This window comes from Fringilla coelebs (genome assembly GCF_963513975.1).
Source record: "Fringilla coelebs genome assembly, chromosome: 4".
NCBI classification, from domain to species: Eukaryota; Metazoa; Chordata; class Aves; order Passeriformes; family Fringillidae; genus Fringilla; species Fringilla coelebs.
Genome location: NC_140032.1, coordinates 26,353,936 through 26,368,502, shown reverse-complemented (window position 1 = coordinate 26,368,502; position 14,567 = coordinate 26,353,936). Strand labels below are relative to the sequence as shown.

The window sequence follows — 14,567 nt, the reverse complement described above, 5'->3', positions numbered from 1 at the left end:
TACAGAGATACATGCTATTTTTATGCTTCTACATCATGATGGTTTTAGTGTTCATAGCAAGATGGATAGGATTTTCCTTTATGTAGTGTTAGTAGATAAAATGTTTGTGTAATATTAATAACTGGAAATAATAAAGATAACAAAAATTATCCTATGTTGTTAGGATAAGGATACACAAGGATATGTACAGAGGACGGCTTCCAAAAAAGCCATTTCGGTCTCCAACATCCTCACCCCTCAATTTGATAAATAAAGCAGGAATAGTTTAAAACAGTAGGTTGAGAATAGTGTTTAAATAGACCATCCTGAGGATCCAGAGAGAAGCCTAAGAGGCTTGCAGAGGTTTCAGTAAAGATGGTGGTAGTTGCCTGGGTTGTGGAAGGAAACTATTCTGTGTGCAAGAACAGAGTGGGTCAGAAGGGTGTAGGGCTCCATGTGTGTGTCATTAATTCTGAAAGCTGGGCAAAGACAACTCGCATGCTTGGTTGACTGGTAATCCTGTGGATTATTTCTTAATTTTCTGGTTTTCAATATTAAAACAAAGAAGAAAACAGGACCAGTTAAGAGAGGAGTTGTGAAAGTTAAAGATACTAATTTTTTGAATAAATGTAAATTTGGATATGAAGATCTTCAGTGTAGTTTTTATTTGTTAGTTGGTATCAAGTACATTTTCTTCTTTGAGTATGGATTAGAGACCATGTTCCTAAACAAGTTTATTTTAGTGGGCTGTTCCTGCTGGGGTGGAGTTTTTTGTATGTTTGCTTTAATTGTTAATTTTAACCATATGACTGTAGTGTATGGCATGATTTCTTATGCTTCTGTTTATATTTCAGTTAAATACACTCAAATACCTTGCTAATGTGAAATTTAACTTCTGAATGGTTTTGAATTCATAGACATCTTAATGTGTATTTAAATTGCCTTCTGTTTAAATTTTTAAGCCCATTAATTTGTGTGTGTGTTTTTTTTTTTAATAGGCTGTTAAAAATGAAGTGAATGTGCCATGTTTGAAAAATTTTGTGGAGATGCTTTATCAGACTACCTTTGAATTGAGTTCAAGAAAGAAGCACTCGCTGGTATTTTAAAGAAATATTTCAACTTCTCCATTTTGCTCATCTTAGGCTCTTAAGCTAGTACATTATTGAGAAAAAGCTTATCAAGCCATATTAATTTAAATCTTAACATCTTAGTATAATTAAATTCCCACAGTGTATGTGCATTTGTTCTAATTTTGCTCTGTTTCTTTGTGCAGATATGTGCTCTTATCTCACATGTGAGATTGTCTTGAAATCAGTGCTTGTTTTGGATTATTTTAGTGGGTTTTAGCAGACTCATTTAACCTAATGTCATTTTAGTAAAAAACTTCCATTTAGGGAGTCTGAATATATTTTAATTAGGGTTAATTAAAAGCTGCAAATGCCAGACAAGACTTTTTCAGTAAAATACCAGCCTCTTAATAGCCCTGCTCTGCCTGGTTCTCTCCTCTCTTCCTACACCTTGTTTTTCTTTTTCCAGTATTTTTTTATTATCTCTTATTTTTGCAGTATTTGGTTATTTTTGATGACTATGGCAGCCATGTTTCAAGTCGATTCACTTCACTTTGCTGAAAATGTAGAGCTAATTTTTGCATTTCAGTTGGCGCATTCAATAAATGCAAGTGAATTTAAAATGTTTTATTCTCAGTTTCATATTATGGATGAACTTTTCTTTCTCATATTCTGCACATATGAAGCATATATCATTGTATTGGTTAAACTCCTTATGTAAGAGTAACATAAAGTGGTTGATATTAGTATTAAAAATGTCATTCTATTTATGAAGTTAGAAACATTGTATCAAGAGTACTGTTTACCTACTCATCCTTTAGTTTTGCTTCATAACAAGAAAAGCTGCAGTCAGTTTGGTACTAATCACCATTATGTGTTAAAAGCATGTGGTACTTAAACAAATCTTACCTTACTAAAGCAAAGTTAAATCATACTTTGCAACTACACAGATTTAAAATAAAATATATTGTGATCCATTCCTCACTAAAAGTAGATTTTGCATAGAAGTAGCATTTCTGACAACTTAAAGTCTGTCTGAGTTTTTACTGAGTTGATATTTTTCCTGAATATTCTTGGAGGCAGTTCACCTGCCCAGCATGTAGAGCTACATTCATTGAATCTTACGGTTGCAGGGAAAGCCTGAACATTGTATGAAGGGTCAGACTTCTCTCAGTCCTTGTTTGAGATCAGGCCTTGCTGGGGGATGAGCTTCACCTTGGTCCCACTGCCCCAGACTTACCCTTGAGCTCTTACAGCACTCAGGAGTTACCCAGGGCACTGTGCCTGGCACGAGTGTCCCAGGGCAGGGGAGAGGCTGCCATGCAGGGTCAAAACTGTGAGAGTGAGAGGCAGCAACCAACTGTGTCTCATTCTCAATGTACAACACTTAGGATGTCTGCAAAGAGCAATTTGATCAATTCTTTTTCCCCCTACTCATAGGCTTTGTATCCATTGATCACCTGCCTGTTGTGTGTCAGTCAGAAACAGTTTTTTTTAAATAACTGGCACGTTTTCCTGCAGAACTGTTTGTCACATCTGAAGGTAAGAATCCTTACTAATTAAGGAACTGTTGCAAATCACTAGCATTTATTACAATATATTCTCAGCATTCTTGTGCCAAATAAAGAATGAATAATATTTGGCTGTTTAAAAGGACACTGAAATATTTTTCTAAAAATAAATTAAATGTTTCAAGTCTCTGTATTAAACCTAGTAGTAAGTTTTTTGTGGTGCTATAGCATGTTGGAAATAAGTGTGGTCCCCTTGGGGACTATCATTTTTATTGAGTAAAATCTGCAGAAGTATCTGCTAATAAGGGCTATTAATGCCAGAAAAAATACAAACCATATTTCTTTATGTGCAAATTATATGTGAGAAAATAAGTGACTTATCTGCTCTTCTAAGTAGAATGTATGGGAAGTGCAAACTTTCTATCTCTTGTTTACTTATTGAAGGAATAGAAAATGAACTGTGAGACCAGAAAAGATGTTATATCTGCAGCCTGTGATACAAATTTTAAAAAACCAATTACAGTGTCCCTTTAACTTGTGCCTTCTGTTGATATCATTGTAACCATCAATTGGTTGATAAAGACATCAAGATATTTACAAATCAGTCACTTTATTGTAGTTATTGTACATGTTCTTTCCTTGATTATGATTAACATAATTCATGATTTTGCCTAATGTATTGATTTTGATAATGTTAATAAATTCTTTGATCCTCCTTCACAACACTGATTCTGGTTAGCTATGAGTGACAGTTACGAAGCTTATTTGTAAAATACATAAACCAGCATGAAGTCAAAAGGAAAATGGTTTAGCTGCTTTGATTGTTTTGGGTCATTTTGTTCTTACAACATCTTTCACACCTTTCTGTTGCTTGTTGGGTTCTGTATATTTTTCATCTAACATTATTGCAGTTCTTTTGCAATATTTGCCTTGATTTTTGTTTTGTGGTTTATTTTGCTTATGGAGGCTGCTTGTGCTTTTGTTTTTAAAGCTTTTAAAAAAAATCCTTACAATCTAGGAGTTGCCTTTTTCTGGCATAATGTCCATTGCTGATAATGGATGTATTAAAACTATAAATGCCAGTGAGTTTAACTGGTATTTGCTGAGCATGCATTTTGTATTTTACTTAGATTTGTTAACCACTAACAGCTTAACACATTTACTGTAAGGCTCTATTCAGCAGAAATTCCACTTATGAATTTCTGCAATTCAGAATTTGCAGTGTTATGATGCTATGCCATCAATGAATCCTTTAGGGTATTTTATGGCTTGGTTTAATTTGGCACACCAAATACTATCAAGTTTTTTGGGTGCCTGCCTTGTTAAAAACTTCATTGAGCTTAATCTTGAAAAATAGACCCCCACTGTCCTGATGTGTCTTATGAATTAATGTGTTCCTTTGTTTCTGAAGCTAATTAAATGCATGCACTCTGTAATAAGTAATCTCATTAATTTACAAATCTGAATTTCACAGCAGTTTAGTCTTTCTGATTTCCCCACCCTCATTTTATATCCTGATTTTCTAATGACTAAAATTATTTTATTTGGAGTTATTTAAATATGTAAAATGAAATAAGAAATTCCAAATTCATTGCCTCTAGTGTCCTTGTTGTTAATAAAGTAATTTTGAAAGTTACTAGGAGATACTTAGAGCACTAATAGGATTAATCTACCCCTACTGTATTTGTTGAAATTAACAAATAAGGAATTGAAATAATGATAACACTTGGAGTCTGTCACAGGGATGTTCTGTGAAGAGTGCAGGCACGCTAGAAGTCACCAAGAGGTAATGTAGGTCATGGATTCATGGTGCTCTCATTATTCCCTGGTGAGTGCCCAGTGCAAACTCTTCCTTAGCCATGAGCACCACGTTGCACATTGGTGACTGAAATGAGCCATTTCCCATTTGCTGTGGTGCGAAAGCTCACACCCTTGCAGTGGCCCAAAGTACCTGGGGTACAGTTTGTTCATACCCTGCCTTACCTTCTGGTGCTATATTAAAATTGATAATGCTCCTGAGAGTGCTCTGGATCCTAAACCTGGCAGTATTTATGATCTTCATAAACTCTTTGTGCTGGGTTTCAGTGCACATCACCTTTAGTTATCCTCAAGGCAGGCTTAGTGTGTGGGGAGAACATCCTAGCCTTGCTGAGAGAAGGAAACCTAGTGGTTTGGACCAGTGCCATTAGCACATCAGTGATCTGTAAGAGTCAGTTTAGACCAGGAGTGTACAAAAGAGTTGATTTTTTTCTGGTATATATATAGTTAGCTTTGTCCCACAAATCTGGTGGGCTGCTGTTTCAGCACTGAGCCCAGCAGGCATTTTTTTACACATTGTAGTGTAGGCAAAATTATGAGTTTGTTCAGCAGACAGTAGAGCTGGGTCAGTATTGTAAAACACTTTGCTTACTTTTTTTGACTAGTATTTACACAGATTAATTCCAGCAAGTTTGTCAGAAATTTGATAAATCCTTGGATGAATCTGAGTTGTGGTATCTTTACTACCTCTTCTGGAGGGAGGAAGGAACATTGTAAAAAGCTGGAGAAATGGGAGAGAACAGTGTCTGTCATTCTGCACCACTGTTGGCTGGAAGAAGAGTAGTTTTTTTTTCCCCTCACAGTTTACCTATATTGTCCGTTACCACAAAACCTTTGAAAGTTGAAGGAACGTTTTCTGCCACTATAGCAAACCCTTTATTTCTACTGAATAGAGTCCTTGCTAGACAGCTATCTGTTGGTTTTGAGCTTTTTTTCATCTAACATGCATGTGCCTTCCATTCTCATGTTTGTTATGTTTTGCTGTCTCACATTGCTTTATTTAGATGCCATCTAACAACAGTATCAGAAAACAAATAGAAACACTGCAGGTGAGTTAATATGTTGTTGTAACTCAGTGAAATGTTGCTTTGTCTCATGTAAATACTTTTGGTTTGGTTTTTTATGTTATTTGTTGTATTTTGTGCTTTCCTTTCTTTGTTAAATTGCTATTAGTACTGTTAGAAGCAATAGGACTAAGAATAGCTAATGTTTTAAAGATGTTTTTCTCTTGCCAGGGAGTAAAGGAGAAAGATCAAAAAATTGTCTAATACCAGTTTTTCCTTGGGGGTGAAAGTGTGGCTTTGTGAGATTGATTATTTATATCACAGCTGGTTTCCCTGAACAGCAGTGCATGTTTCCTCTGGAAGTAACTACCTATTCAGATGTATGGGTTTTTCTGTTACTTCATTTCAAAAAGTGTCTTGCATGTGAGCAAACTGAAAACATTTTCACAATAAAAAAATGTGAAACTGATTTACTGTAACAACTTGCAGTGCACTAACTTGAAAGACTTTTACACTGTTGGTTTTGCAGGTTTTAAAAAGTAGAAATTGTTTTAGTTCAGAACAGAAGAAAAGTTTAACATCAGTATTAAAAAGTACTTTCTTCAGTAAGTGACTACATTTGACTAACATGGAAAAAATGCTATTTTGTTTCTTGCCATCATTGAGATTTGTTTCATTGACTCATTTTAATGTGTCATGTAAAACCACCATAATTTGCTCTTATGTTTTTGGTTTTGTAATAGATACTGTTCCTGACAACTTTTTTCATAGTCTGCTGATACCATAATTTATGTTTAAAAGTTTTAGAATTTTAAACAAAGCTATGTTTAAAAAAACTGAAACATATAGAGTACTTTAAAATCTGACAGACATCATCTAAAAAAGACTAAGTTCTGCCGGGATGTTGAATTACATAGCCATCTATTCCTTATTCTAGTTGCTCTAAGGTCTAAGAGAAAATAAATACTGACATCTTAACACCAGGTGTACATGCAGTGTTGTAATTCAGACCCCAAAAGCAATTTCCTTCTAGCATATTTGTTTAACTCTTCATTGTGGGAAGTGATAATGAAAATTTTCAATGTTTAAAATAATAAAAGTACTGCAGAATTTATTTTCTAACTCTTTCTAAAACATGAATGCCTCTATATATGTGCTCCTTTTTTTCCTTTATAACAAGCAAACTTTGTCATAACTACTCAGAAATAGCTCTATTGGATGATGCACCTGCTAACAGATGGAACATTGTTTATACATTATTAAACTATCTGCTACCTCTACCATTTTTTTATTAGATGATTGAAAGCCAACAATAATTTTTTTGTTTACTTCTGGACCTGTAAATTAAGCTCTCCTGTAGAATATCAGAAATTAAAAAATTGAAGCATTACTCATTTCCAGATGCATTTCAGATAGACTTTGATAACACTTGTACCCATGAATTCCCCAGCCTGCTTTGACAATCAGTAATTGTTGGCCTGTAAATTAAATACAGTGAGTAATAATATTGTGGGGTTTTTGCTGTTTAAGCTGATTAGAATCAAAGCTATCACAGTCTCACCCTCTGGTACAGTTACATTTCCTTGTTCTTCACAGTAGCACTGCAGGTAAATTAACTGAAGAGTGAGACATTTATCAGTGTGAATAGTAAACAGGGACAGGTGTAACTTCTTACTGGATAGATTTTGTCCAGATCACTTCCCTAAATTTACTCACTGCCTAACTGTAGATGCTAATTCAGAGGTGATGGCAGCACACATTGATGTGTGAAGGGAAGACAGAACAGCATTATCACTGATGTAAACTGGGTTAAGTTATTCCCTCTCATATTCTGGTAGTTAGTCTTGTCTGTTACTTGTCTGTCCTACTTTGAAATACAACTTCTGCCTCTATGATTCTGTGATAGGCTTTTAGTGCCAAAACCAGTAGTCTGGACCCACCTGTGTTTAAGCCACCAAAATTACTCTCCTTTGTGTATATAATCTTTTACACAGACATGGACATGAGGTTATTTTGATCAGCTTATGGGTGCAAGGTGGACTTTCTTACTGCTAGAATTAATGTAGAGGGAGTGTTGAGGTTGTGGGAGAGAGAACCATGAAGAGACCATCCCTTTTTGAACAGTATGCTTTTTTAGTTTCACTTACACTCTTTGTGAATTTGCATTCCATTTGTCCTGGAAGGACAAAATCATCTGCTATTCTGACTCACTGGCTTGTGGCACAAAATATGAAATTAATTATGTTCAAGTCATCATATAGATATGTCTTGAAACATAGAGACTTTACTGGAGATGGGGAAGGTGTGCTTTTAGGGTTCTGTTTTTGCTTTTTAGTTGGTTTTGTTTGGGTTTATTAGTTTGAATTGGGATAATGCCTAAAAAGTTGACAACTCGGAATCATTTATTATATTCAGAAATTTATACTTATGGTCAGGTCCCAGAATCTTGCTGGACACTTCTAGATTGTAAGTACTCCAAGAATCCTTATTGGAATTGAGGTTTCTGGAGCTGGTACCAAGAATGTTAGTTACTCTTTTACACAGTTTAAGAGCTTGGAGGAGCAAAGCTAAACTCATAGTAGCAGCTTTAAGACAAAAGTCATTTTGCATTCAGTACATAATTTAAACTGAATTGTGCTGCTAGATTTTATATTAATTCAAGAAACAGTAGCATAATTGTTACAATAAAAATTCATTGAAAGTGGGCAAACACTAATACAGCCTGCAGGAAGTGTCTGTTTTGTCTGAAGCCACACCCAGAGATGCATCTTTGTGTGCCTTCCCTGTTTTGCATTATTTTCTTCTGCACCTGCTGTTGTCTGCTGTCACAGGCTGAGTGATGGAATGAGACCTTGTGCCTGATCCAAAGCAGCTACTCCAATGTTTTAGACAAACTATAAATTGGTTTGCTATGAAGTTGGTATTTGTTACCAATGGGTTTCTGAGAAAAGTTCTTGAAAGCAATATACTCTTGGTGTGTTCATCTCAAGAGGAATATCTGCTTTTTAGTTACTGCTCTGCCCTCAGAGTTAGAGATGTGTAAAATGAGCTGGAGTTACTAGGTAAAAATTTAAGATTAGGAAATATGCAATAGAGGCTTGTTTTTTTGAAAAAATATCAAAAACTTGTAGTCAGTATGAAACCCATCTGTTTTCATTGTTAAAAATATTTTCAAAAGTAAATAAACATTATAATAGAATTTTGTCAGTGTCTCACAGGCAACAATAACTGTATTTCTAAATTTATTTTACAGAATAAAGATCCCAAAATGTCCCGAGTTGCACTGGAATCTTTGTATAGGTTATTGTGGGTTTATGTTATTAGAATTAAATGTGAAAGCAACACTGTAACTCAAAGGTAAGTTCATTATGCAAAGTATTTTAAACTACTGATGATGGAGATTTTATTCCAACCTAGTGATATCAGAGAAGCCTGCTCAGGGATGGTTTAGTCAAGTAAGCAGTAAATATTTTGTCTTAATAGAGAAAAACAAAAGCCCTTGAGTACTTTGATGGAAAGAAGGAATAGATGGAAAGAAGGATTATCTTTGCAGGGATAGAAGGCGGCAGAGAGATGAGCAGGAAATGTATTAAAGTCAAAAGGTACTAATGGTGACAGAAAAAATTGGGTATGAAGTGTCCACCACTAAGTATGGACTGGAAATGAAAAAGGTTTTATGTATAATTGTGTATAATGAGAATTTGTTGTGTATGATGAGAATTTGTAATAATCATTCAGATTTTGCCCCTCCTCCTGACTACTGGTAACTGATTTAAAACAGGATATTTTTCAGTTCATAGAGGAACCCATGATCCTTTTGCCTGTGACAGCTGGTGCTGGGCTTCCTGTATGCGGTCCTACCTGTATAGGCTTCCATATTATTTCATAGTAGCTCCACACACACACACACAGACACACACACACACACACACACACACTTCCAGATTTGAACTGTAACATCTGTGCTGTTATAAGTATCTGTTTTTAAAAGATCTTTTTATTTCTTCTTGTTTCTAAATTCTTGTAGCCGTCTCATGAGCATTGTATCAGCACTTTTCCCAAAAGGATCGCGCAGCGTGGTCCCACGAGACACACCTCTGAATATATTTGTGAAGATTATTCAGTTCATTGCTCAGGTAAGAATACATCTAGGTAGAGCTAGAATAGTAAGATGAACATTATTTGGAAGTAATGCAAGTTTAAGGTTCGTTTTTGAAATGTTTGTACTGAATTAATGGTCTCATATCTTGAGTAGAATTTCTCCAAATATGTGTAACAAATGAAAGAATTCATTCTCTTTCTAGCAGTGGCAAAACTTTTTTTTTAATTTCCCAAACTGTTATGTACGAACTTATGATGATTAGTATTTACATTTGTATTGCACTGTTGGGGGCTCTGTGTGTGTGTGTGTGTGTGTGTGTATGTATATATATATATATATATTTGTTTGTAATATAATTACTATCTCCGTTACGATATTTTTATAAGGGACAAAGAATTAGAACAGTAATACCTACTTATGTTTAGCCTGGAGACTGGCCTCAATAGACAGAAATAGTATGCAATGAATGCAGTAGTGTATAGTCAACATTACATTATGATTTGTACTATTTTAAGTGCTTCTCTTGTCCTAATATCAAAATGCAAGATGCAATCCCACAAGATAAACTCTCATTAATCTTTGACTTTATAGATTAGTGACATCTTTTCCTGTCTCAGAAGTAGCTTGTCTGTGCTTCAGTTTTCAAAACTATTTGCTTTTGGTCATACAGGAACTCATCACTGTTTATATTTTTTTGTATTTATATTGTAGTATTTTTTTATACCTTAGGTCTTCTCTTTATCCCAATTTTTTTTTCTATAACAGCTCATCTTATTTGTAGAAATGTGTTTGATCTGATTGTGAGTTGTCTGGGAATTTTTTCAGGAGAAATGGTTAAACCATATCAGGGGATGAGTAGTGTTGAATTGTACTAGATGAAAAAAAAAAAGTCATAAGAAGGAAAAAAGAAGTATTTTATAAACTTTTAAAATAACTTTTAAGACATGATACCCAGTAGCTGTGCAAAGCCAAGAAACTATGCATATTAATGGAAAAGAGATGATCATACAAATATTATTTTCCTTTGCAGGAACGTTTGGATTTTGCAATGAAAGAAATAATATTTGATCTTCTTAGTGTTGGAAAATCACCTAAAACCTTCACTATTAACCCAGAGGTAATAAGAGCTCATTACTTGCGTGTCATGAGAACAGGGCATTGGGGGATTTTTGGGGGGGAAGTGGTTAACTTTGTTTGCACCAGGATAAAAGCAGATTAGTGAGTATCTGAAGGAGTGTTTTGCTAACACTAAAGAAGTAATAGTTGTGCACTGTTGCTGTTTGATTTTAGGTGGGAAAGCAGTTCTACAGTTAAGACTCATTTCAACAACAATTTCAGAAAGTATGGGTTTTTTGGTACAGTGTAACTGTAAAGCATTTTTTCAGGAAAGTCATACCTAGCTCTTCAAGACCCAGTCTAACAGATGGGATGTTTAGCAATGTCTGTCTTCAGTGTGTTGCTCTAGAGGGTCATATCAAGTCCTAGAGTGCTCAGTACTATAAAATATTCTGTATCTTAGCCTGGGCCAAGTCAGGCTTGAATCAGAGTGTGGAGTGGTGCAGAAAACTTAAGCTCTATTCCTGTTACTTTCATTACCCTAATATGTACCATTTAAATAAGGTCTGTCCTGCTGTCCGTTTAAAAGAGAGGAAAAATGCAATTTGTATTTTGTCTCTGTGTTACTTCAATATTGTAATTTTTTCTGTTTTCTCTTCCCTTTTTTTCTCCCATTTTTGTTCTTGAAGAGGATGAATATTGGCCTCAGAGTCTTCCTTGTCATAGCAGATAGCTTGCAGCAAAAAGATGGTGAACCACCAATGCCAACAACAGGAGTTGTTCTTCCGTCAGGAAATACTCTACGTGTGAAGAAAATTTTTCTTAATAAAACACTGACAGATGAGGAAGCAAAAGTTATAGGTATGTTGTATTCTTTTGTAAGTTGGCATTTCAATATGTATGTGTATATTCCCAATTATTCTCATCAGTACATTAGTGTAACTTTATTTATGTATTTATTTTAATTGTTAGCAAGAATTACTTTGATTCTTAGGGAGGGCTGCTAGACAATATTGACCCTCTGGTGTCTCAGACTAGACCCATCTTATTTTTATAAATAAATATTTCATATATACATAGATATATATTTCATGTATACATGCATTTGTTTTGACACTTAAAGTATGTATTTCATGTCAAATGTGTAATAAGAAACTTGTCCTAACCTGAATAAGTGGCAGATATTTTAATAAAAATATGAAAGAAGGTGATGGAACTCTTTGACTTTTCAGGAATGTCCATATACTATCCTCAAGTCAGAAAAGCACTGGATAGCATTCTTAGGCATTTGGACAAAGAAGTTGGAAGGCCCATGTGCATGACCAGTGTGCAGATGTCCAATAAAGAACCAGAAGACATGATTACGTATGTACTGAATTGCAGCATTTTCGCTGTCACATTAGCATCACATTATTTTTATTCTCTAATGTTGCAAATGCCATCATTAAAGTGTTACAGTTGTGGGTTTTTTGCTGGACTATTAAGTGAATGTTAGTTTCATTAATTATTGATAAAAATGTTTGTTACCTCCATAGTTGTGACATGAAATTGAGAATACATTTCTAGTGTACTGAAATAGATTTTCCTGTCTCTTTGTTTGTTATAAAATGCTTTTGTAGGGGTGAGAGAAAACCTAAGATAGATTTGTTCAGAACTTGCATTGCTGCTATCCCAAGACTGATTCCAGATGGCATGAGTAGGACTGACCTCATTGAATTGCTTGCAAGGTAAGAGAAAAGGGATTCTGCTCTTAGTGGATGTTCCTTTCAAATGCTGCGTGTGCACGATTGTCAGTGCCCTCACTATGCAGCATGAGTCGCTGCATGCAGACTGTCCTCACTGCTCCTGCCAACCTTCTGCAGTTAGTCAGGTTTTACAGGAGGAGGAAAATTTATCCTGCAGACCTTGCACTTATTTTTAGAGACAGAATTTTGAGAGCTAGGAATTTATTTCTGTTGCTTTGGTTTTTTTAACTTGTTTTATCTTTTTGTTATTCGTATACTTTTTTCCTTTTTTTTTTTCTGTTGCAAATACTATAGATTTCCATAAAGTCATTCTTGTTTGACGTTACCAAAATTTGAGACAGGCACCTGGGGGAAACTTTAGTATTTTTCTCTATTAATCCTGCTGTGTTTTTCCATTTTTCTGTGATCCAACACTACCCATATTCTTCCATCTCTTATCTCCATTTAAATTAAATGTACCTTATCAGTACTGATAAATAGTTGAGAAGATTTTTATTTTTTTTTAATTTTTAATTTGAGAATAGTCTGGCACAGAAATACAGGACAGCTTATAGCTTTGAAATTATAAATCCATTTTCATATAATGGGTTGAGTTGCATATATAAAAAGTTAGTGATAACTTAAGAGAATAAGATTTTTGTGACACTCTTTCTTTAATGTTTAAAATAATATTAAAGACATGAAATTATTAAGTGATATTATAATACTGGAGTAGGTGTCTTCCACCATAGCAGGCTGAGACAGATTTTTAAGTGTATGTGCAAAGGATTGTTTTGTGAATTTTTTCTCATATCCAAAGTAAATGTCCTTTAACTGCAAAACAAATGTGTTGTTTTCAATTTTAATTTGAAGAAATAGCCTATATATCACAGGGTGCTGGTCTGCTGAGCTCAGATGCATGCAAAGATGCGCCTTTGTTAAACACTTGATAGTCTCTCTTGAACACAGTTTATTTGTGTTAAGTTTTGGGAAACCTTGCATTATTTTGCTGTAGTAGAAGTGCCTTCTGTTGCTAGCCAGTTTCAGTTTTATTCAGTGCAGAAAAAGAATCTCTGGAACTGTTCTACATTGTACAGTAAAGAAGGAAGAGTAAGCACCAAACTTTAAATGATAAAAGCTGGTTAAGAGTATGCTTATCTAGGGTGATGATACCAATATTTTTTCTAAACAGGCTGACAATTCATATGGATGAAGAACTTCGTGCCTTGGCTTTCAATACACTCCAAGCATTAATGCTTGATTTTCCAGATTGGCGGGAAGATGTTCTTTCAGGATTTGTTTATTTTATTGTGCGTGAAGTGACTGACATCCACCCAACCCTTCTTGACAATGCAGTAAAAATGTTAGTGCAGCTCATAAATCAGTGGAAACAAGCAGCCCAAATGCACAATAAAACCCAAGATGCTCAGGTATATCTCTATAAGGTCCTTTGATGTTAAAACATACTTGGAATCTACATACAAACTTAGTAGTGGGCTTTACTGGTTTTGTTAAGTAATAAAAATTCAGTTAAATGTCTTATAGAACTTGAAGATTTCTAGATCTCTCATTTTAAATCAATATTTTTTTACCAAAATTAAATTAGTCCCAAATTATTAAGTATTATGTGAACATTAATTCATGATGACATTTTGCTTACGTTGTAGGTCATCATCTGTAACTGGAAAGACGTAGGAGTTATTAAACAGTAGAACTAAACCCACCATTTTTTACTAGCCAGTAGAAAGGGTCCATATAATTTAATATCTTAATTGTTTCCAAAAGAGTATTGCTTGAGGCTTTTGAAATTTTGCTCTCATTGCATCATCTTGTGGGAAAGTGAAATAAAGATGTTCTTGTGGTATTTGTTTGGACTAAATTCAGAGAGGTAATAAAAAATGAAGTGACTGATATTATGTCATTCTCCTAATGCAGAATTTGATCAGTAGCCAAAAATCAGAATGTTTTATTATTAAATCTGCCATTGCCAATAATGGAACTGTATCTTAGATGTGTTTATTTTTTCTTTATTTGCTTAACTTCTGTGTTGTTTTTCTTAGCGTGGTGTATCCAATGGGGCTGCCCATACCCTTCCCCTGGAGAGAACCCTTTATTCCAGTGTATTCCATGTGGTGGAAGGCTTTGCTTTGGTCATCCTTTGCAGCACAAGGCCTGCCACCAGGCGATTAGCTGTCAGTGTTCTCAGAGAAATAAGGGCCTTGTTCACACTTCTAGAAATTTCAAAGGTAAGAGTTGATGACCCATTCTTAGGCTGCCTGGTGAAACTGCTTTTATTTTTACATTCT

At 34.7% G+C, this 14,567-nt stretch overlaps 1 protein-coding gene across 6 annotated transcripts in view; it reads left to right on the top strand.

Moving 5' to 3' along the window:
- Positions 1 to 14,567, top strand: part of FRYL (FRY like transcription coactivator) — a 162,994-nt gene that overhangs the window by 84,360 nt on the left and 64,067 nt on the right. For 5 of the 6 annotated variants that reach the window (XM_084204382.1, XM_084204381.1, XM_084204378.1 and 2 more), the window contains 11 exons: positions 978 to 1,076; positions 2,487 to 2,588; positions 5,380 to 5,424; positions 8,633 to 8,736; positions 9,407 to 9,515; positions 10,512 to 10,598; positions 11,227 to 11,398; positions 11,770 to 11,902; positions 12,157 to 12,264; positions 13,454 to 13,691; positions 14,322 to 14,507. In XM_084204382.1, the coding sequence (XP_084060508.1) occupies positions 978 to 1,076; positions 2,487 to 2,588; positions 5,380 to 5,424; positions 8,633 to 8,736; positions 9,407 to 9,515; positions 10,512 to 10,598; positions 11,227 to 11,398; positions 11,770 to 11,902; positions 12,157 to 12,264; positions 13,454 to 13,691; positions 14,322 to 14,507 (1,383 nt within the window). The remainder of the gene's footprint in view (positions 1 to 977; positions 1,077 to 2,486; positions 2,589 to 5,379; positions 5,425 to 8,632; positions 8,737 to 9,406; positions 9,516 to 10,511; positions 10,599 to 11,226; positions 11,399 to 11,769; positions 11,903 to 12,156; positions 12,265 to 13,453; positions 13,692 to 14,321; positions 14,508 to 14,567) is intronic. The other variant, XM_084204380.1, reaches the window with a different exon arrangement.